General features: G+C 44.2%; 1 protein-coding gene across 13 annotated transcripts in view; it reads right to left on the bottom strand.

Annotated features, from left to right (window-relative positions):
• Positions 1–713: 713 nt before the first annotated feature.
• The window catches only part of CAST (calpastatin), a 757,786-nt gene continuing 737,024 nt past the window's right edge, over positions 714–21,475 (bottom strand). For all 13 annotated transcript variants that reach the window (XM_069627659.1, XM_069627661.1, XM_069627656.1 and 10 more), the window contains 2 exons: positions 20,308–20,372; positions 714–2,373 (listed from right to left, as the gene is read on the bottom strand). In XM_069627659.1, the coding sequence (XP_069483760.1) occupies positions 20,316–20,372 (57 nt within the window). In that variant the 3' untranslated portion in view covers positions 714–2,373; positions 20,308–20,315. The remainder of the gene's footprint in view (positions 2,374–20,307; positions 20,373–21,475) is intronic.

Below are 21,475 nucleotides of genomic sequence, written 5' to 3'. Positions count from 1 at the left end.
CATGCCCAAGGCCAGGCACCCGTGCGCTATACTAAATTTAAATGGGAAGCTCAAGTTCACTGCCAAAGGTTCTGGCACCGTACTCATGTTGGGGGACGCCAAGGATGAAGGTTAAGGGGACGGGACGTATGAGTGATAACAGATTATACTTAAAACATATATGCTACTGGGATTATCACATTCAGTAGGTAGGGCTGCACTCAAAGATTGGTTTTGTTTCAATAGGTTTTAAATGCTGTTGAAGTGCTACGGTTTTACAACTACTCTGTGCAGGCAGTGGAGTGAAAAATGTAAATCCCAGAATGTTACTCACCATTAGTTTGCTGATATTTCCCAAGACGGTAGTTTGCTTATTAAAGAAAGGATTGTTTCCATTGGTTCACATCCTGCGTTGCCCAGCATCCAATGAGCAGTAGTGGACATATATTTGCATGGAGAGTGGACTACATGCGGTGCTTCATTACTCAAGGGGATTGCTGTGCATGGAGAATGATAAACCTTACGCCCAACATGCTTGTCATTGGTTAATATCCATAAATCATGGGAAATGCATCATATCTGAGAATTGTGGGTGACAGGACAGCTGTTTGTACACTAAACATTACCAAACATGTAACATAGAAATAATCTACAGCAAGATACCAATTGTAGATGCTGTCTAAAGTAAGGCACGTTCACATTATATATGCATAACAAATAATAAAAACATACACTTTCATTTTCTAAAATATTTAACTTTATTACGTGGTGTGCAGATGTTTTATCTGCCATTGCTACAGCCTTTGGTAAACTGTTAAAAAAGTATTTAACTTGCAATTGTGCAACTCCAGCTTAGATTTCTAGAATATAGCCCTGGGCTTCAGCTAATATATACAAGTGCATGCACAAGAGCACAGAGGAACGGCATTTTAGGGTGAGAAAGAGTCAAGACACGCAGAGGCTGTAGGATACTCCGAAGAAAGGCACTTTCAAGATCCCCGGTGCTTACATTCCACCCTCAGTTTGTCAATGATTACCAAAATACCTATTCATGTACACATTCACCGAAACCCTACGTAAACTGTTTTTCCACACAGCGCCAACCAGTGCACACAGCAGTTAAAGAATAAACTATGTTGTCATGGTAAGCTTTTTCAGTAAGGGAGACTCGTTTTAAGTCATATGGTGCAAGACAACTTGCAGTCAGAGCATTTATACTGTGTTCACCCAAAAAGATTTTTTGTACAAAATAGTTATGCAAGTACATCTTTACAAACTATGTGTAAATAGAGGTATTTGAGCATAGCGGTGCAATTGATTTGCTAAGAGCGACCCTGAAAATCAGAGAAAACGGTCTGGTCAGCACATGGCTGATCTCCAATAGTATACATGTTACAAAAGCAAAACTATTTCTGTGGAAGGGTAAAGGTCATCAGGGTGAAAAACCCAAAACCCCTAAACACCTCCACTGCCAAAAAAACTGAGTTTGATGAAAAATATAATACATAAGAAAAGACACAAGCGGGTTCCTGAAGAAAGCGAGGTAAGTACCACCTGAATGAATATACTTTAGAAGAAGACTACAAACGTTCTTCTCCAAAGTACCTTCTCACCCGAACAGTGCTTGATAAGATTTTGAAGCTCTTCAGGGACTGCTCCAGTCAAAATACAGGAACAACTACGTGGTGATTCAGCCCTCTTTCTAGGGCTACGGCAGAGTATTCAGCCCCCTTCAAGGTTTCCTTTAATCTGGCATTTCCAAGGCGTGAGGGCACTATGGGGAGGTCTGGGACACTAACATGGTGGCTCTCTGATAACGGGATCAATCTTCTCAAACAGTTTTTAAACACTCCAGAGCAGACGTGTCGGACAATAGTTTTAATATTTAAAATACAATTCTGGGCGCAGGCCCCCTTAATTCTGAATCAACATTAGCTCATGGAAATTTAAAGTGCAGTGCACCAGCCAAAAAAAGGGGGATGAACCTGAACTAATTCCAGATCAGAACGATCAAAGCATTGACTTCTGTTGAAGACCGTGCATGGGCATTTTGTCAATACTACCCAGGCATTCAACTAGAACGTGAAGACTATGTGCAAACGTTTGTAGATATCTATTCCCCCTCAAGCAAGTCCCTGCGATATACATTTTGTTAAAAACATGAAGCATATTCTGCGTTGAAGGGCTGATGGAAACAACAAAAAGGGAGAAAACAAATGTTTAATACAAAAAGGAGATGAAAGTTTTAAGAACTAAGTTCCTGGAGCAATATTATAGAATTTTATCATGCTGACACCGCTGTACATAAGCCACCCAAAAACAACCATCTGCTGCAACTACTTTTGTTCTTCACAATTCACTTTCCATCTTTAAGATGGAGATTGTTCAGATGACCTGCAAAAGATAAAACAAGAAGAAGTTCAAAAACAAGATAGACAAAATACAAAAGCATGTGGCATTTGGTATCATTAATGGTTAGCATCGAGTGATGGATTACCAACTCCATAGCTTACAGCAGGTATATTAGCAAGAAAACAATCTTGCTTTTACCTTTCCCCAGGTCCTCTTTCAAACTTCACTGTGGAAGCACGATGGACAGGCCGCTGCCCAAATGGCCTCTTCATCCATGCATGGTGAAAAAACAATATTTATATAGAGGGGAAGAAGGGGAGGAGTCACCCTACAAAGAAGTCACTGGATGTGTGCTGCACATCAGTGCATGTACTGGCAGTGCTCACATGTGCTACAGGTTTGGGCTGGGCCGAGTAGGGCAAAAAGGGTAGGTGGGACAAGTTATTTCTCAGTAAAACTTGATTGCATTCTAGTCAGAACCCATTTCCATATGTCTTTTTGTAACGGTAATTGAAATATGGCCTACCAGCTTGAGATAGTCCTCAAATATGTTGGGTCTATCGAGCTGTAAAATTTGCCTATGTTTTTTAAAGAGTCATGGTTTGCTTTATACCTACCACAATTGACATTTTCTTTTTTTTTTTAAACCCACTGATTTGGGGATTTTTTTTTGGCAACTCAAATGATATACCATAGTTTCACTTGGTGAGCTCAGAATTTACACATATAACATGACGTTTTGGTTGAAAGTAGAGAGATGCCAAACCCTTCAAAGAGATTGTGCCCACACAAGTGGAAAAGATTATTGTAAAACCTAGTACATGCAATATTCAGTGGTCAAAGTGAGTGGGAACGGTCGGGAGCAGTCCTTCTACTACTTTTATTCTTTTTACTGTCAACAGTTTCACTACTTTTTGCAACCATTTGCACCATTCCAGAACTGTTTTGTGAAGTTAAAGCACTCTTCTCCACTTTACCAACCGATAGCACTTACAGCTAAACTGAAATCGGTTTCAACTCAATTGGCTGTCAAATAGCATGGCTGCAAGACTTGAAAAATGTGTTGTACGCTTCTCCTATACTGTCTACACTGCCCATCCTCCCCCCCGATGGTGGGGGGGGTCACAGTTCCACTACTTTTTTTGGTACACTTCTACCACTGGCAATATTTCTATGCTGAAGAATGATACAAGAGAATCCTGGTTTATTTTTAGATATTATGATTGATCACAGTGGCCAGTAATGTGAATGAGAAGTGTGCATTGGGGCGAGTCCTCTATAACACTAACACAAATCTCACACACCCCGCCTCATGTGAGTAAGGGAGCTGGTAAACATTTTAATAGACGACCGTAAAAGTGAAAGTAATATGAATCGTCGAAAAACTTCACCAAATCCGAATTACTAGTGTGATCACAAAAAAGCATTTACGATAAACCTTCAAGACAACATGACTTTGCTCCCAAAAACCATGACAAGAGACAACGAACGATGGAAAGGAACCCGCCTAATCAGAAAAACCAAAGCAGTCGTACCTTCAATTTGGAACAAATATTGGACAAATGTGATAAACTGATCCTAATTAGAAAAACAATAATGAACCTGTTTAACCACATTCCAAACTTGAGACAACTGCATTCAGACGACTTAAAGATCATGGAATTTGGTCAAAAGGGCTGCACGGACAGTACATATATCCATATTGTCTCACCGGTGGTGAAGAGAATGTTACAGGACGCAGCTGTGAGACTATTAATGTTAGGCTACGACCTGAGTGAAACTAAACTTGACAAAAGAGATTGTGAGCGTCAAGGTTCCATTGAGAGAGAAAATGACCAGCGATCCCCACTTCCTGCTAGTCGTTCTTTGACCTTCAGGGAGCTTTCAAAATCAAGAAAAAAGAAAACGGATAATATAAAGTCCTCAAAAGCGGACACGTCACAATGCCATCAGAAGAACAAAAGAGTGCTAGAACAGGCAGCATGTTCACCAAACCGCCGCAACATAAGGGACAGACACGATGACACCTACATATACAGCCCTAGTGACTATGAAAACTTCAGTGATCCTTTGGGCATTGGTTGTGGGCCTCTACCTAAACTGAAAATAACTTTGAACAAGATCTTTCGGTAGCCCACCGTGAAGTAACAACCAATACTTCATCAAGGTTTAAAAGAAGAGGATCAAAAGAAGTGGGCTTGGATCCTGGAGGCTCTACCAAGTAGATCACGTAATTAGCCATCAAAGAACATGCACCAATAGTTACATACGGAGGGGATGACAAACTGTCAGTCAGTTCATAACCTACTGACCATGGGCTCTTGGAATACGAAAGGCTTTAGCCATTTGACTACCCACAGTGACGTTAATTTGGGAAAATACGATGTATTATGTCTGCAAGAGACATGGCTTATGGCAAGACCAAACCTGGACGGCTATAAGATTGTCATCTCGCCAGCACAAAAGGGCCCAAAAGGACACCCAACCTCAGGTAATAACAGCTATATGTTCTGGAAGTGATTTACACATTTAAAAAAATATATATATTTTAAACACAATTATACAAGTATTATTGGTTTATTAGCGCCAGCGAAAGCCTTTGGCAAATGATGGCAGGGATGCCACTATGTTGATAGTCAACACCTATTAGAACCCTTCTGCCCTAACCAACAAACCCTTCTTAATGAATGATGGAAAATGTAATTGATGAGGCAAACGCTGTCCACCAAGTAAACTACATAATAATATGTGGTGATCTAAATGCGACTTGTCTAGAAATTGGTAAACAAATTAAGAAAAAACACTCCATAAAACCATCAGCTTCAGCTCAGAGGAGCCTCCATTGTTGAGCGCTAATGGATTCCAGGGATTTCCAGAATCTTTATTTGATGACAGATAAAACCAAGTTACGTATTCCAACATGGGAACGTGATGGACGAGGAGCAACAATCAACCATATATATGTGTCAAGAGAACTCTTCTCCCTCATTATCACATTTAAAGTGAAGAGAACCAAACACAGTGATCATAACATGCTGACTACTTCATGGAAAGCTCTGAAAACCTCACAACCAAAACATGTAGGCCCATGTGGAAGATTGTGACAGACACTCGCCTAAGGCTAAGTAAAGAGTCGATCAGCAAAATGACAAAGCTGTATTTGGCAAACAGAAAATCGGATGGCAATGACTAGGGTACAGTAGGGGTTGAATATTAGCCTCTACTAACCGCCTACCAATCTAAAAAGAAAAAAAACTGGAAAAGCATGTTAAAGCTGCACATCCATACATACAGCACACCTCTGGTCGAGAAGAGCCCTGCGGCAAATAAAGTGCTTGGCAAGAAGAATAACCTCCCCAGAAGATTTTGAAAAAGTAAAAGTAGCAACAAGGCTTACGGGTATACCCAGACGTGGGTCCCGTGCCTGCTGGGCCTAGAGACCCAAGCTACTCCTCACTGATAAGCCCCAACAAGGGTGAAACATGTTTGGGGATGCTTGTGGTCTCGTGCAGAAGGGATGTGACCTAGCAGTTCAGGCTGGACTTCCCCTTTCGCGGTTGGACCAAGCCTTATTTGCATATGGTCTTTCCCCTTCTGTAATGGCTTGGCAGGCGAAGAACGATGGTCTGGAGGGTTGCCCCGAGCAATGCCAGTGGTAAGATTCAGTCTAAAACCTTCCAGTCATCACCTCTTTGTTTTTGCTATTAAAAACTGGCTACTAAACTACTGGATAAAAAACGTACCAAGAAGACTCTGAATTACTGGTCTGCGCGTTATGTGGAAATAAATAAAGAGAATTCTGGTCATTAATAAAATCCATCTCAAAAGATACCAACGACTCCCTGCAAAACAATGTAGGTGAGCAGAGATGGGTGGAACACAAGACAGACCTTTTCTGAAGACTGTCAGTGAAACTCCACATTCCCCAAGAATAATAACCAACAACTTGGGATATCCCATACGATGCTGAGGCAATCTTGAGGAGAATCACCAAGCTAAACTGTTCAAGGGCCCCCGACCCGGACGGGATTACCAAGATCGCCCTGAAAAACCATCCAGGAGAATGGGCCCACTTCACTTGTAAAGTATTTAAAAAATGTGTACAAAGTCAATACCAACATCCTGGAGAACCGCAAATCTTTAAAAAGGGCACAAAAGAAAATCCAAGGAACTATCGGCCTATTGCCCTATTAGATGTAATTGGCAAAGTCTTCGCATCTTTAGTCTAACAACTTCCAATCATGGGCAAAGCAGGCAGAATCTACAGACCCTTTTCAGGCGGGCTTTGTCAAAAATATGGGAGCAAACATTCTGCTACTAAGCGCACTGAAGGCAAAGATCATGGAGGGAAGTCCGAGTTTTCATTCCTTTGCTGACCTGGTCTAGGCTTTTGACCAGGTCAACCGTGAAATACTATGGTGAAAACTGGCAACGTGGTTAGTGTCCGAAAACGATCTTGGAACCCATAAAAGCCCTCTATTCCGGGACATCGATGAGTGAGGTTCAGTCCTGCGGGCCAATTGTCTGAGTAGATCTTGACAGCTAGAGGGGTAAAACGGGGATGCCCGCTTGCGCCAGCTTTGTACAATTCATATATAGGAGACTTCAAGGACTATGAGCAAAAAATAAGATCTTTCCCTCCAACAATAGGAGAGGTGAAAGTTACGTGTCTTCTATATGCAGATTATATCATTCTATTAGATAAGACTGTGGTCGGCCTCCAGCGACAAACAACTTATCGGCATATATCAAGGAAAACAACCTGGAGCTTAATACAGACAAAACCAAAATCATGTCTTTTGAAAAAACTACTAAGAACTGAAAAGCTAAAATGGAACTTGGACGGAGTGCAGTTTGAAAAAGTGAAAGACTTTAAATACTTGGCTGTAACACTGAACAACAGCCCCGTTGAAAATCCAATGCAGGCAACTCTTTGTGAAAAGATCAAAGCATTAATTTCCCAGACAAAAGCTGTAAACAAGAAATATGGTTGCTTTTCAATCATTCCGATCTTAATTTTCTACAAAGCAGAAGTGATTCCATCACTGTCTTACAGAGTATAGGCAATACCTTACATTCCTGTGAAAATCTGGCAAAAAGCTGGAGGGCTATTTTTGGCGTAAAGTACTGGGACTACCACCATCGAATCCTATAGCTTCCATCCGTCGAGAATTGAGTTTGGTATCACTAAAAGCTACGATCGGAATCATATAGGAAGACTCTGCTTCCCTCGCGTCCAAAAATCCTCTACATCATCCATCAAGAAATCGAGGGAGGAAAAAACTAAATTCTAACAAATTGGTCGAAGGGGGAACAAAGGCCTTCTGGAAGAGATTGGAAGCACAGTAGACGAACTCAAGTGAAATTCAACCAAAGTCAAAAACTGGACGAATGGAATTAGATAAAGACCCTTAAAGTTGCATCTAAAAAACAGTCTTCCTAAAAACACAAAGAGAGTAAACCATTATTGGTTTATTAGCGCCAGCGAAAGCCTTTGGAAAATGATGGCAGGGATGCCACTATGTTGATAGTCAACACCTATTAGAACCCTTCTGCCCTAACCAACGAACCCTTCTTAAGAATGATGGAAAAAGTAATTGATGAGGCAAACGCTGTCCACCAAGTAAACTACATAATAATATGTGGTGATCTAAATGCGACTTGTCTAGAAATTGGTAAAAAAATTAAGAAAAAACACTCCATAAAACCATCAGCTTCAGCTCAGAGGAGCCTCCATTGTTGAGCGCTAATGGATTCCAGGGATTTCCAGAATCTTTATTTGATGACAGATAAAACTAAGTAACGTATTCCAACATGGGAACGTGATGGACGAGGAGCAACAATCGACCATATATGTGTGTCAAGAGAACTCTTCTCCCTCATTATCACATTTAAAGTGAAGAGAACCAAACACAGTGATCATAACATCCTGACTACTTCATGGAAAGCTCTGAAAACCTCACGACCAAAAAATGTAGGCCCATGTGGAAGATTGTGACAGACACTCGCCTAGGGCTAAGTAAAGAGTCGATCAGCAAAATGACAAAGCTGTATTTGGCAAACAGAAAATCGGATGGCAATGACTTGGGTACAGTAGGGGTTGAATATTAGCCTCTACTAACCGCCTACCAATCTAAAAAGAAAAAAACTGGAAAAGCATGTTAAAGCTGCACTTCCACACATACAGCACACCTCTGGTCGAGAAGAGCCCTGCGGCAAATAAAGTGCTTGGCGAGAAGAATAACCTCCCCAGAAAATTTTGAAAAAGTAAAAGTAGCAACAAGGCTTACGGGTATGCCCAGACGTGGGTCCCGTGCCTGCTGGGCCTAGAGACCCAAACTACTCCTCACTGATAAGCCCCAACAAGGGTGAAACATGTTTGGGGATGCTTGTGGTCTCGTGCAGAAGGAATGTGACCTAGCAGTTCGGGCTGGACTTCCCCTTTCGGGGTTGGACCAAGCCTTATTTGCATATGGTCTTTCCCCTTCTGTAATGGCTTGGCAGGCGAAGAACGATGGTCTGGAGGGTTGCCACGAGCAATGCCAGTGGTAAGATTCAGTTTAAACCTTCCAGTCATCACCTCTTTGTTTTTGCTTTGTCACCCCGAGTGGGACGGGTATGCCCAGACGTGGGTCCCGTGCCTGCTGGGCCTAGAGACCCAAGCTACTCCTCACTGATGAGCCCCAACAAGGGTGAAACATGTTTGGGGATGCTTGTGGTCTCGTGCAGAAGGGATGTGACCTAGCAGTTCGGGCTGGACTTCCCCTTTTAGGGTTGGGCCAAGCCTTATTTGCATATGGTCTTTCCTCTTCTGTAATGGCTTGGCAGGCGAAGAACGATGGTCTGGAGGGTTGCCCCGAGCAATGCCAGTGGTAAGATTCAGTCTAAACCTTCCAGTCATCACCTCTTTGTTTTTGCTTTGTCACCCCGAGTGGGACGGGTATGCCCAGACGTGGGTCCCGTGCCTGCTGGGCCTAGAGACCCAAGCTACTCCTCACTGATGAGCCCCAACAAGGGTGAAACATGTTTGGGGATGCTTGTGGTCTCGTGCAGAAGGGATGTGACCTAGCAGTTTGGGCTGGACTTCCCCTTTCGGGGTTGGGCCAAGCCTTATTTGCATATGGTCTTTCACCCAAGACTCTGCTTCCCTCTCGTCCAAAAATCCTCTACATCATCCATCAAGAAATTGAGGGAGGAAAAAACAAAATTCTAACAAATTGGTCGAAGGGGAACAAAGGCCTTCTGGAAGAGATTGGAAGCACAGTAGACGAACTCAAGCGAAATTCAACCAAAGTCAAAAACTGGACAAATGGAATTGGATAAAGACCCTTAAAGTTGCATCTAAAAAACAAACAGTCTTCCGAAAAACACAAAGAGAGTAAACAAAGTCTCAGGCTATTTGGCAAAATTTCTGAATGGAGCATTTCAGAATACCTGCTTGCAAGCCCGCCTGAACCTTCTAAAAACCAAGGAGATCCTGGCCATCAGAGGCAAAGCTAGCACTAACAAGTGCTGATACTGCAAAAAAATAAATAAAGAAAACAGACCAGGTGGAAACAGTAGACACCTGCTTCTATCTTGTTTGGGAACTAACAAATCTAGAAACATCTACCTGGGTAGCCACTTCAAGGAGTTAGACTTATGACGAAGAGGATTGGTGGTTTCGCTTAATGAGTGGCGATAAGACATCTCTGGTGATCGCCGTCACATTGTTCCTTCAGAACATTGGCCTAGAACTGGAACCAGGCGAGGAATGAAACAAACCAGTGGAAAAGAAAGGAAGAGCATAACAATCGAAGTGGTCGTAGACATCACGACAAAGTGAAGAGGAAGGAGCCAAACAAATTTCAGGACTGGAACTTTGCATTGTGATATCGGCTTCCCACTGTTCGCATTTCCTTTTTGCCCTTTTCTTATGATTATAGAAACGGATTGGGGGATTTTCCCACAAAATAATAGTCTTGTAAAACAATTGAATCGAGTAATAAAAAAAATATATATATTTTTTAAAATTGAAAATGTGTACACAAATTAACCAAGGATTCTTAGCCTAAGCAATGATGTCTCTTTTTCCCCGAAAATGACATGCATTACTTACCGTAAAAGCATTTCTGATGATTGTACCTGCTTAGATTCACATGCTGTGCATAGTCCGACATCCAGTGGTCACTGCGGAGTATTGCATCTTGCTTTTCACAGTCGAAAAAGTGGACGTCGACATAGGCGTGTCTGTAATACTATCCCTATAGTGACGTGCAGTGTACCCAACATCCCTCAAGCGTTGAGGTCCCTCTGTTTGTATTTTTTCCTAGCCCTGAGGGAGCCTTCTAGGCCTGAGTGTACATAAAAGAGAAAGTAAGTAATAAGATGTCTATGTTCCTTCCATCCGAGCGGGTAGGAAGGGTGGGCGCATGTGGATCTGAGCAGATACAATCATCAAAAATGCTTTTCGGTTAGTAATGCATGTCTTCTGTTGTTTGTTAATCTGCTTAGAATCACATGCTGTGCATAGACTTAGACCAGCGAGCAGTACCCGGAGTTGGAGGTGGGTTGTGAGAAGGAACAGTAGAGAAAAGATGTCTTAATACTGCTTGTCCCACCTAGGAATCAGATCTAGAATGGGCATCTAGACAGTAGCGTTTTGTAAAGGTGTGTACAGAACTCCAGATTGCCGCTTTGCAAATGGACTCCAGAGGGACATTGGCAATGAATGCTATGGAAGCCCCACTGCCTCGAGTAGAACGTGCTCTTGGCTTGAAGGGTAGTTCTCTCTTGGCAAGAGATAAACAGAGAGTGATGCATTGGACAATCCATCTAGATATAGTGGACTTTAAAACTGCATCTCTTCTCTTCCTGCCGCCACTGAGACAAAGAACTGATTAGTCTTTCTCAGTGGTCTATATAAAACATGACCGCTCTGCGCACATCAAGTGTGTGCAGGCTTTTTTCTCCCAGGTTTGATGGGTTTTGAAAGAACATTGGTAGTTCTATGGACTGGTTCACATGGAATTTCGAAATGAATTTTGGTGCAAACCTAGGATGTGTGCGTAGAACCACCTTATCCTTGTGAACTGTTACAAAGGGGTCTAGTATAGAGAGCGCTTGTAGTTCACTTACTCTCCTAATGGAGGTGATAGCTATTAAGAAAGCGGTTTTAAGAGTGAGGTTCTTAAGTGTTGCTTTGTGCATGGGTTCGAAGGGGGAGCCCATGAGCCTGGTTAGTACCACGTTCAGGTCCCATCCGGTTGCTGGGTTAGATATAGGAGGGTGGATCCTCTTTACTCCCTCCATGAAGGCTTTAATAACTGGAACTTTCCACCATGAGACCTTATGTTGAGACGTAGTTTATGCGGAAAGTGCGTCTAGATGAACTTTAATAGAATTAAAGACTAACCCTGAGTCTAATAAGTGAGTCAGGTAAAGCACAATCTGTGTGGGAGAGCAGTCAATGGGGTTGATGCTCTTTCCTCTACACCATATGACGAACCGTTTCCACTTGCTGGAGTAGCTGGAGTAGCAATAACAAGTGTCTGGTTTCCTTGCTTCTCTAAGGATGTCCATGCATCTTTGAGGGAGCTGCAAATGTCCAAATTCTATAACCTCAGGAGCCAGGCTGCTAAGTTCAGGGCCTGTGGGCATGGGTGCAGAGTCTTGCCCCTGTCCTGTGACCGCATGTTGTACGGGCAGGGTAGTTTCACCGGTGGAGACAGTGACATTTCCATTTGGTGAGCGAACCAGGGTTGTCGGGCCCACATTGGGGCCACTAGTATCATGGTAACTGGTTCCTGGTGCATCTTGTGCACTACCTTGTTGAGAAGGAGAGTCGGGGGGGAAAAGTGTAAACAAATTTCCCTGACCATGTTATCCAGAAACCGTTCCCGTTGGAGCGGTTCTGGGGGCATCTGGAGGTGTAATCTTGGCATTGGGTGTTCTCCAGAGTTGCGAACAGATCTATTTCTGGGAAGCCCCATAGTGCGAAGACGTCGGAGACGAGGTCTTCTCGTAATCGCCATTCGTACTCTGCGGGTAGAGGGAAGTCTCTGCTGAGTTTGTCTGCCAGCAGATTGAGTTCCCCTGGTACATGTTGTGATAACATGAACATGTTGTGTTTGTGAGCCCACTTCCAGATGTTCTGGGACAGCTTGGACAGTCCTGGAGAGTGAGTGACCCCTTGTTTGTACAGGTAGTAAATGGCTGTGGTGCTGTCTGTGAGGACCAGCACTGTCTTCTCTTGAAGGTGTGCCTGGAACGCCTTCAGTGCCTTGAAGACCGCCAGTAGTTCCAGCAGATTTATGTGTTTGGACGCCACACTCGGAGTCCAAACTCTGTGTGCAGTCTGATGGGATATGTGAGCCCCCCATCCTGTGAGGGATGCGTCTGTGGTTAGAGTGGCTTCCGCTGCGGGGGTGGCGAATGGTTTCCCTATAACAAGGTTTTCCTTCAACCACCACCGTAGCGAGAGAACCAAGGCCTGCAAGACCACCACTAGATCGTCCCATTGTCCGCTGGCCTGACACCACTGGATGTTGAGCCACTATTGCACTGAGCGCATGCGCAGTCGCGCATGAGGTACCAAATTTACACATGACGCCATCATTCCTAGCAAACGCATTGCTGTGCGTACCGTCACCTCTCGACAGGCTACATATTGAGGGATAACAGCATATTTTGGACCCTCTCGTTGGAGGGGGAAGACAAGGCCGTCCTTTGTTCGAATTAGAGCCCCTAGGAATTGATTGACCTGACTGGGGTCTAGGCTGGACTTCTTCTCGTTGATGGAGAAGCCCAGTTGGAACAAAAGGTCTTTTGGGTATTTGAGAAGCAGGTCTCTTAAGAATCCCCGGTTATGAGCCAATCATCGAGGTAAGGGTATACTGGAAGGGACAACCTGCGCAGGTGGGCCGCTGCCACTGCCAGTACTTTCGTGAATACCCTCGGAGGTGACGCTATGCAGAAGGGTAGCACTTTGAACTGGTAGGGTTTGCCCTCTATCATGAACCTGAGGTATTTTCTGTGCGCTGGCAACATTAAAATATGAAAGTATGCATCTTTCATGTCCAGTGTTGTCATGTAATCTCCCTGTGAAAGCAGGGGAATTACCTCCTGTAGGGTCACCATGCGAAATTTTTGAGGTTTGACAAATTTGTTCGCTGGGCACAAATCTAGTACAGGGCTCATGGTTAGGTCCTTTTTGGGTACAAGGAAGTACACTGAATAAATACCCTCCGTTACCTGTGATAGAGGCAGGACCTCTATTGCTCCTTTTTCTAGTAGCAGTTGGACTTCTTGAAGGATGTCGAGGTGCTCTGGTGATAGGCGTCTTCCCCTTGGGGGTCTGTACGTAGGAGACCAACTGAATTCTATGCAGTACCCGTGGGCTATAGTTGACAATACCCAGCGGTCTGTTATACCCTCCCATGCTGGTAGAAAAGATGTTAACCGGCCCCCGACCGGTGACGCATGGGAGGGGACCCGAACCTTCGGGTCATTTGGTGTTGGTAGCGGGGGAGCCTATAGGAATGGGGCCCAGACCTCTTCCCTTGCCATGACGTTGTCCTCTCTGAGCGTATTGGCCGCTGGTTCCTTGAGTAGGGTACCACTTGCCTGCTGAGGAGTATTGTTGTTGTTGCTGTCGTTGGCCTCTAAAAAAGCGTCTGTTGCCATAACCTTGCTTATTTGGAGGCCTTGAGATCTGGTCTGGAGTTTTAAGGGTATCAAATCCTTCTTAGCAGTCTCTAGCGCGTCATCCACCGCCTTACCAAACAGGTTGGAATCCTCGATTGGTTTATTGATGAGTGACGACTGGGTCTCTGGTTTAAAACCTGAGTTCCGGAGCCAGACATGACACTTGAGAAGTATCCCCTGAACTAAAGACCGGCCCGCCATCTCCGCAACATCTAGTGTGTTTTTGATGATGCTTTGGTTAACCAGGGTACCTTCCGTTACAGTGGCTAACAAGCGAGTTCGTAAGGGCTCAGGGACTTCTTCGAGGTCTTTGCTTAACTTTCCCCATTGGGCATCCGCATAGCTTGCCAGTAACGTATTGTTATTGGCTATTCTGGTGGAAAAAGCTGGCGAGGCTGTAATCCTCTTTCCCAGGGCGTAATGTTTCTTTCCTTCCTTGTCTGGGGGTGCTTCGCTAGTAGATAGCGGATCCCCTGCCCTTTTCCTTGTGGTTGTTACTACCAAGGAATCAGGTATTGAGTGACCCTTAATGTATAATGTGACAGAGGGTGAGGGACTAAACAGCTTCTCAATTCTAGGGTTGACCCCTCTAACCAACACAGGTGTTGATAACGATGGAATAAGTCGTCTTTTGACTGAGGCGAGATGGGGAATGGCCTGGCTAGTGGGTGGTTTCTCCTTGATTATTTTCTACAAAATCTATTTCAGGAGTAATTTCCCCTGTATCAATCTCAAAATGTGCCGCTTCTTTACGTAGTAGTGCATTGAAAGTAGGTTGGTCATCTATAGATGACGGATTTCTAACTGGTGTGGTTTGAGGAGAGGACAGGTCCAGAACGTCAGGGTCTGTCGACGCTCCTGGGGACTGCCAGGGCTGTGAGACAACTCCATCTGGGTCTTCTTCGAAGCCCCCACCACCAATTTCTGGGTCTTCCTCAAAACCTTCTTCTTCTTCTAGGTTTTGTTGATCAACATTTAGGAACTCCTCATCCTCTTGGAAGTGAGAGTCTTCTTCAGTGAGGTCATATGTATTAACCCCCTCTTGAAGTGGGTTAAATAGTCTTGGTTATTTAGACCTAGGTTCTTCAAGAAGTACCTCTCTTGATCTCTTGGGTGTTACATGTGCAGGGGTGGACATGAACCTATCCAGCTAATCCATACATGATCTGAATCTTTCAAAAGTCCATTGGGGTAACCCAGAACGGTCTGGAGGCGTAAAGGGAAGCTCTTCCGCCTGAAGCTGTCTAGCACTTTCATATAACGTCGAGGATAAACTCCCCTCGCCCTCTGAGAAGCCTTCTCGTGGGCTAGGTCTTTCCTTCGACGTAGGAGGAGGGTCCTGCCTGCCTTCCGATTGTCTCAGTGTCTCCCTGGCTTTGTGAGCGGGGCTCGGCAAATCCTTTGCCACCCGCCTCTGAGCGTCAGTGGAGACTATACGAGCCAAGCTCTCGACGACTAAACTGTCCGTCGAGGGTTCAACTGGTATCGTGTTGGGAGGCGCCGAGGCCTTGTCGCCAAAGGGCGCTCTTTTACGAGGCACGTCTGTTGTTTTAGTCATAGCGCCCTTATCTGTTGACAGCCCAGTCGCAGGTTGAGGGGAGGGCTTACAACCCTTACGGTCAGCGGAGGCTGCCGGTAGGCTCGGCGTCTCCGTAGGCGCTAGGGCTTTCTTCGATTTCGAAGAAGTGCCATGGGTTGTGTGTTTATCTTTGTTTCTTGTGTGCGTCAGTGTCGCCGGGGTGTAAGTAGGGCGTAAGCTGAACTTGTCGGGGGCGGGAACAGACGCAGAGTAGCGGGAGCGCTCCCTAGAGAGGTCTACAACCTCCGATACAGAGGTAGTGTTATCACTGTCCTCATCACATTCGGCGGTGGCGGGTGAGGAATCAGTTCCAGACATAGCGTAGGCTGCCCACCTCTTGACCCTGCAGTCCTTTAAAGTCTTTGGGTGAAGAAGTTTACAGGCCGCACAGCCGTCCTCTTTGTGGTCGAGGGGTAAGCAACGGTTACACCGCTTATCCTTCCAAATGAATTTGCCCTTACAACGCGGGCAAAATCTAAAAGAAGTCCTCTCCATAGCTGAGGATACAGTTAAAAGTGATAACGACCCGAAGGAAAGGGGGTGAAAGAGAAAGGCATTCTTAGAAAGAAACAGAAGTGTCCCACGACCCCCACTCTCCCTACTGTATAGGCCGGCGAGGCCGGGCTACATGTTCGGCAGCGCCGAAGGATCGCCTCCATCGAAATCACTGCCGAAGATCTTATTCGGCGGTGAAACAGCTTAGCCGTCGAAGGAGGGATTGATTTAACGTTATTTTAAATAAAAACGACCAAGGGTCGAATAAATGGTATTAGCAATTTGTCTCTAACAAGCTCCGCATTAGTGCGACCAGATTCTGGGCGGAAAAAAACTATCTGAGGGACCTCGACGCGTGAGGGATGTTGGGTATACTGCACGTCACTATAGGGATAGTATTACAGACACACCTATGTCGACGTCCCCTTTTCGATTACGAAAAACAAAATGCAATACTCCGCAGTGACCACTGGATGTCACACTATGCACAGCATGTGATTCTAAGCAGATTAACAAACATCAGAAGAACAAGTTACTTTCTTACCTGGTAACGTTCTTTCGATGGGATGGTCTGACGATGTATTCCATATCTATGACGGGTAATGTCATAGATATGGAATACGCCGGAGGACCCAATCCCCTCGAAATAAGATTACTAGCGTCACTTTAAACCTGCATCAAATACATGTTTGTTGCCAAGGGTGCTTAAATGCTGCTACAATGTGGTAAGGAATGCTCACAATGTGAGGAATTCATGGTGGCAACAGTAAAGACAGACACAAGTGATCACAATTCAAGGGTGTTTAAATGTTTGCAGAGTAGAGAAACGCCTATATTAAACCTAAATCTAAGATGAGAGCAAGCGTCAACCAACAAATGAAAATAAGGCAGTCCTAGTGGCGTTGTGTCAAATAAAAAGGGCCTAAACTAAAACCTATCGCCAAACCTTACAACTAATACAAAAAGGGTGTGGGATAGTTTTCAAGAAAAGAAAGAAGTGTTCTCAAATAATGTCTGCAGGCGGTAGCCTGGGTCTTCTTTCCCCACGTTTTGAGCATGGGGTAAGGTGGTATCTTGGAGCACAGTACAGTCTTGGGCTTCTCCAGCAAGTGACGACAGTTCCAATGGCAGTTCTCAGGGCTGTTGATGGGCAAGTCTCGTTTCCTTTGAAAGTCTCTTGCATTCGAGAGCCTGATGAGTTTAGTTTAATACGCAAAAACAAAAGTTTGTTTAACAAAGTTCAGTTTCCAATGTTGGCTGGGTGATGGCTTCACACCTGTGTCCCCCTCTTCTAGGCGCTGACCCTTCATTTATCGTCATCCACAAATTACGTAACTGTTCTTTTCTCAATTAACTTTTTGGATCTCCCTCGATTGGGCTCGCACCCCTCTTGACTGCCAATACTTGGGTGATAGACCCCTCTTCACATCTCAGCCTCAATCTTCTGGGTTCACTATGGCTTTCTCTTCTCTTTAGCAGGCTTTCCTTTCCCTTAGTTTCTCAATGTCTTTTCAAACAGTTCATAGTGGACATCCCTCGGCCAGGGTCACGTCCGTCAACACTGCTTCTCTGGACTTTAGACTTTGCCCCTCCCCCGTCAGCATCCCTTGGTCGGGTTCACTCTTGTTAGCTTCACCTTCACTTTATTTTCAAGTGTTGCAGGATTCACATCCTTTGCTTTCACACAGCTTGTAGATCAACGTCTTTCGATTGTACAGGGATTTTACTGGACCTCCTGTATGACCACTTTGACCTCTTTTGGCAGCTCTCATATGGCCTTCTGATACTTGTAGTTCTCTCAGATGGAGATCACCAAAGTCTTTCGCGTTAGCACCCACGTGGTGCCAGATTCCCTCTGCAGCTGGTCTCCCCTTAACACTTTTCACAGTTCATTGAACTTGGTTCAAACTTGCCACTTTGCGATTCTTATTCAACACAGCCCAGTTCTCATCGGCTCTCCCCTCGACTCACTGGTTGTGAGGAATCTGCTTGGCTTTCGGCTTCCCTGGAGTGAAGGTTGGTGCCACGGTTGCGGGAGCTTCCTCGCTCCTGCTCATCGGCGTAGGCGTGTCCCGTGTACTGTTGACATCTGCTGTAAGACACTTGTGCTATTGTTCGCGGTCTTATGTCCTCTTCCATGAGGGTTCTACAGGGCTGGGACTAAAAGGGCAAGGTCACTTCTCCTTGCCACCGTCTCGATTTACGCCGCCTTTCTCATTCTCTTGAACTGTGGTGCCCTATTAGCTGTACCGTTGTGCTGTCAGTCGTGCTCGTACTGTGCTCTCTTGCTCCACCTTTTATCCCTGTTGGAAAAGGAAGGGGCCTTCAGGTGTGTGTGATTCTAATCAACTGCCTGACTTTGCCTGACCCTGTTATTGGAACATATCAGGTAAATGGCTCTTGTTTTATTCTGTTCTCTGATGTGTCGTCCGAAGGTGTTTGTGTCGGAAAAGGTGGGATAGAATTTTTGAACATCCTACGTGCAAGGATGGGGAAAAGGTGCCAAAGTATCCTAGAGTAGGATGGGGAAGAGGTGTTATAGGGAATTACAACCCTCATGTCAGGAGGGTTGATGTCCTTAAAAGGGGAAAATTGGTAGGATTTGTGAAATGAACAGGACTGACCACGATTGCCATCATAAAATAAACAAGGGGGGTGGGGAGGTTGTGGCAACAATAGTGTTTTATCTGAGCCTGTTGGGAGTGTGGGAAACAATAATCGGAGGAACGTGGAGAACAACAGTTGAAATCATTTTAGGTAGGAAATAGAAAAGCAAGGATTCTGGGATAGTTCGTTTCTGGGAGCAATGGAAATTGGGATCCTAGAGGATTTGTTATATGCGGAGGGGTTGTTGGTTTTTAGAAGAGCAAGTTTATTGGGTTGAAGGGAGGTCGATTTGCTACAGCCTATAAAGGCTTCATAGACCTAGTCTTACTAGTCGTTTCTCCTGTATAATGCCGCGTCTCACCTGGGGTATCCACCCCCACCCTTCTCTCCCCCCCCAAGCATGACCCTGGGTTCTCCTACCCAGGTGATCCTCCCTCACTCATCCACCCCTAGAGCACCAGCCGTTCCCTGGCCACCTGAATAAGGGATTCTATAGGTCTTATTGGGAGAATACCATCAGGTTTCTCACAACACGCACTTATAAAATGGTGTAATAACTTTATGGCAGAATCACTCTGCCAATTGTTTCAACAGTTCTTCAATCACGATCCAAAAAGTAGGGTATGTACACATCAGTTTATCAAAATGACCACGAGGCAAACTATATTAATGATTTAACCAACTGTCAAAACAGATTTAAAGTGGCAATGTTTCACTGCCCCACTGCAAAGCTGCCCGGAGACCCTGTTCTGTTTTTTTTTTTGGGTGGGTCTGCTAAAAAGGGATTTTACATAGGCACACAACTGTTTCCCTATGCTCCCATCCTATATTCCATTTCCATGGTTGGAAAGCCCTAGTACATGTGTTTAAATGTGTGGAGCATACAAGATGTGTTAGTATGATCAGAATCTAAACAGGGTGAGCAGTGCTGAGCAGCTACTGGATCTATTAAATTAGTGAGATTGTTAGAAGGTGAGGGCAGCTGCATACTTATCAATCTAATAGAGAAACGGACGTGTGAAAGCCAGAATTCTAGGGACATATGAGACTTCTTAGGTCTTGTGGAGAATATCTTGCCTAGAATAAGTATTTACATTTAAAAATTCACTGTCTGCCCTGTGGAATGCAAAAGTAGTTTTGCCGTTCCACAGGGGCCGATTGGACATTTTGCTGTGATAAAGCACATCATCTGTGAAACCATTATCGGCGCAATTGTTTGAAATGCACCACATAATATGAAGCTATAAAGGACTGTTTATATTTGATCTCACATGCAAATATACATTTTATGAAATTTTGAAACTTCAAATCGAATACCAGATGATTAACAACCAGGAGCATAAAGGCGAATTTTATAGGAATTTATGTTTTTTTTCAAAATGATTGACTGAACAGAACAGTAATTTGATTTGGCTGTCATTTGTATGCAGCTCATCTGGGTTTTTCCAATTATTGTTAAACCGGTTGTGTCTTTACAGCCTTCATATCTTCATAAAGTAAAATTCATTATTAAGGGTAGTCACTTTCACCTTAAAGGTATCGAAGATGCAAACAGCATGCTTGATAAGGCTATCTGTGCGCACTTTGAATGCTTTGAGCTTAAATCTTACCCATTTCATTATCTTTTACTTGTCTTCTGGGAATCTGCTTTCACCGGTGAAGACTGCTCTTTCGTCTGCAAAAAGAAAACAGTTAATTTGCTCAATTTTGGCACTAACAAAAGTTAAGGACTCATGCCACAGAATTATAAAGGTGATAGGGCCTGTGACCCTCAGATGTTGTGCGGGAACAACTGATGAATGAACACTCACATTACTTTTCCAAGGATGTCTGATGAATTGAGTGCACTCATTTTAATAGGTTTTTTTCAGTGCTACTTCATTTGTCATAACCATTAGTAGGTCACCCTTCGGAGTCTTCTCACATTTGTTAGTTTACAGTGTTGCAAAGACCAAAAATTAACAGTGTATTCTGAATGTGTTCTTAACACTTTCAAGTTAAACATTTCTCCGCTTTACCTCCTTCTATACAACTAACATTCAATGTTCTTTTCCCAAAGCCCACAAGCTAGATATGAACAGTCAGTATGATTCTCTACTTATTGGCGTACTTTTTTTTTTATTGCTTATAGTTTAAACCATAAGCCACAAAGAAATTACTTCACCATTAATCTGATACCATTTCCATAAGCCTATCTTCCCCACTGCATTTTGCTGGAAATGCCCAATTTTCCTCAGTTTGATACTAGTAAGACAATGCATTACTTACCGTAAAAGCATTTCTGATGGTTGTATCTGCTTAGATTCACATGCTGTGCATAGGTCCGACATCCAGTGGTCACTGCGGAGTATTGCATTTTGCTTTTCGTAGTCGAAAAGGGACGTCGACAAGGCGTGTCTGAAATACTATCCCTATAGTGACGTGCGTTGTACCCACAATCCCTCACGCGTCGAGGTCCCTCTGTTTGTATTTTTCTGCCCTGAGGGAGCCTTCTAGACGTGAGTGAGTACAGAAAAGAGAGATATAAAAGGAAGTCTATGTTTCTTCCATCCGAGCGGGGAGGAAGGGTGGGCGCATGTGAATCTAAGCAGATACAACCATCAGAAATGCTTTTACGGTAAGTAATGCATTGTCTTCTGATGTTTGTTAATCTGCTTAGAATCACATGCTGTGCATAGACTAGCGAGCATTACCCGGAGTTGGCGGTGGGTTATGAGAAGGAACAGTAGAGAAAAGATGTCTTAATACTGCCTGTCCCACCTGGGAGTCAGATCTCGA

The sequence above is a fragment of the Ambystoma mexicanum genome, chromosome 6p, assembly GCF_040938575.1.
Source record: "Ambystoma mexicanum isolate Mex_15411 chromosome 6p, UKY_AmexF1_1, whole genome shotgun sequence".
Classification (NCBI taxonomy): domain Eukaryota; kingdom Metazoa; phylum Chordata; class Amphibia; order Caudata; family Ambystomatidae; genus Ambystoma; species Ambystoma mexicanum.
This window is presented reverse-complemented; position numbering and strand designations above follow the sequence as displayed.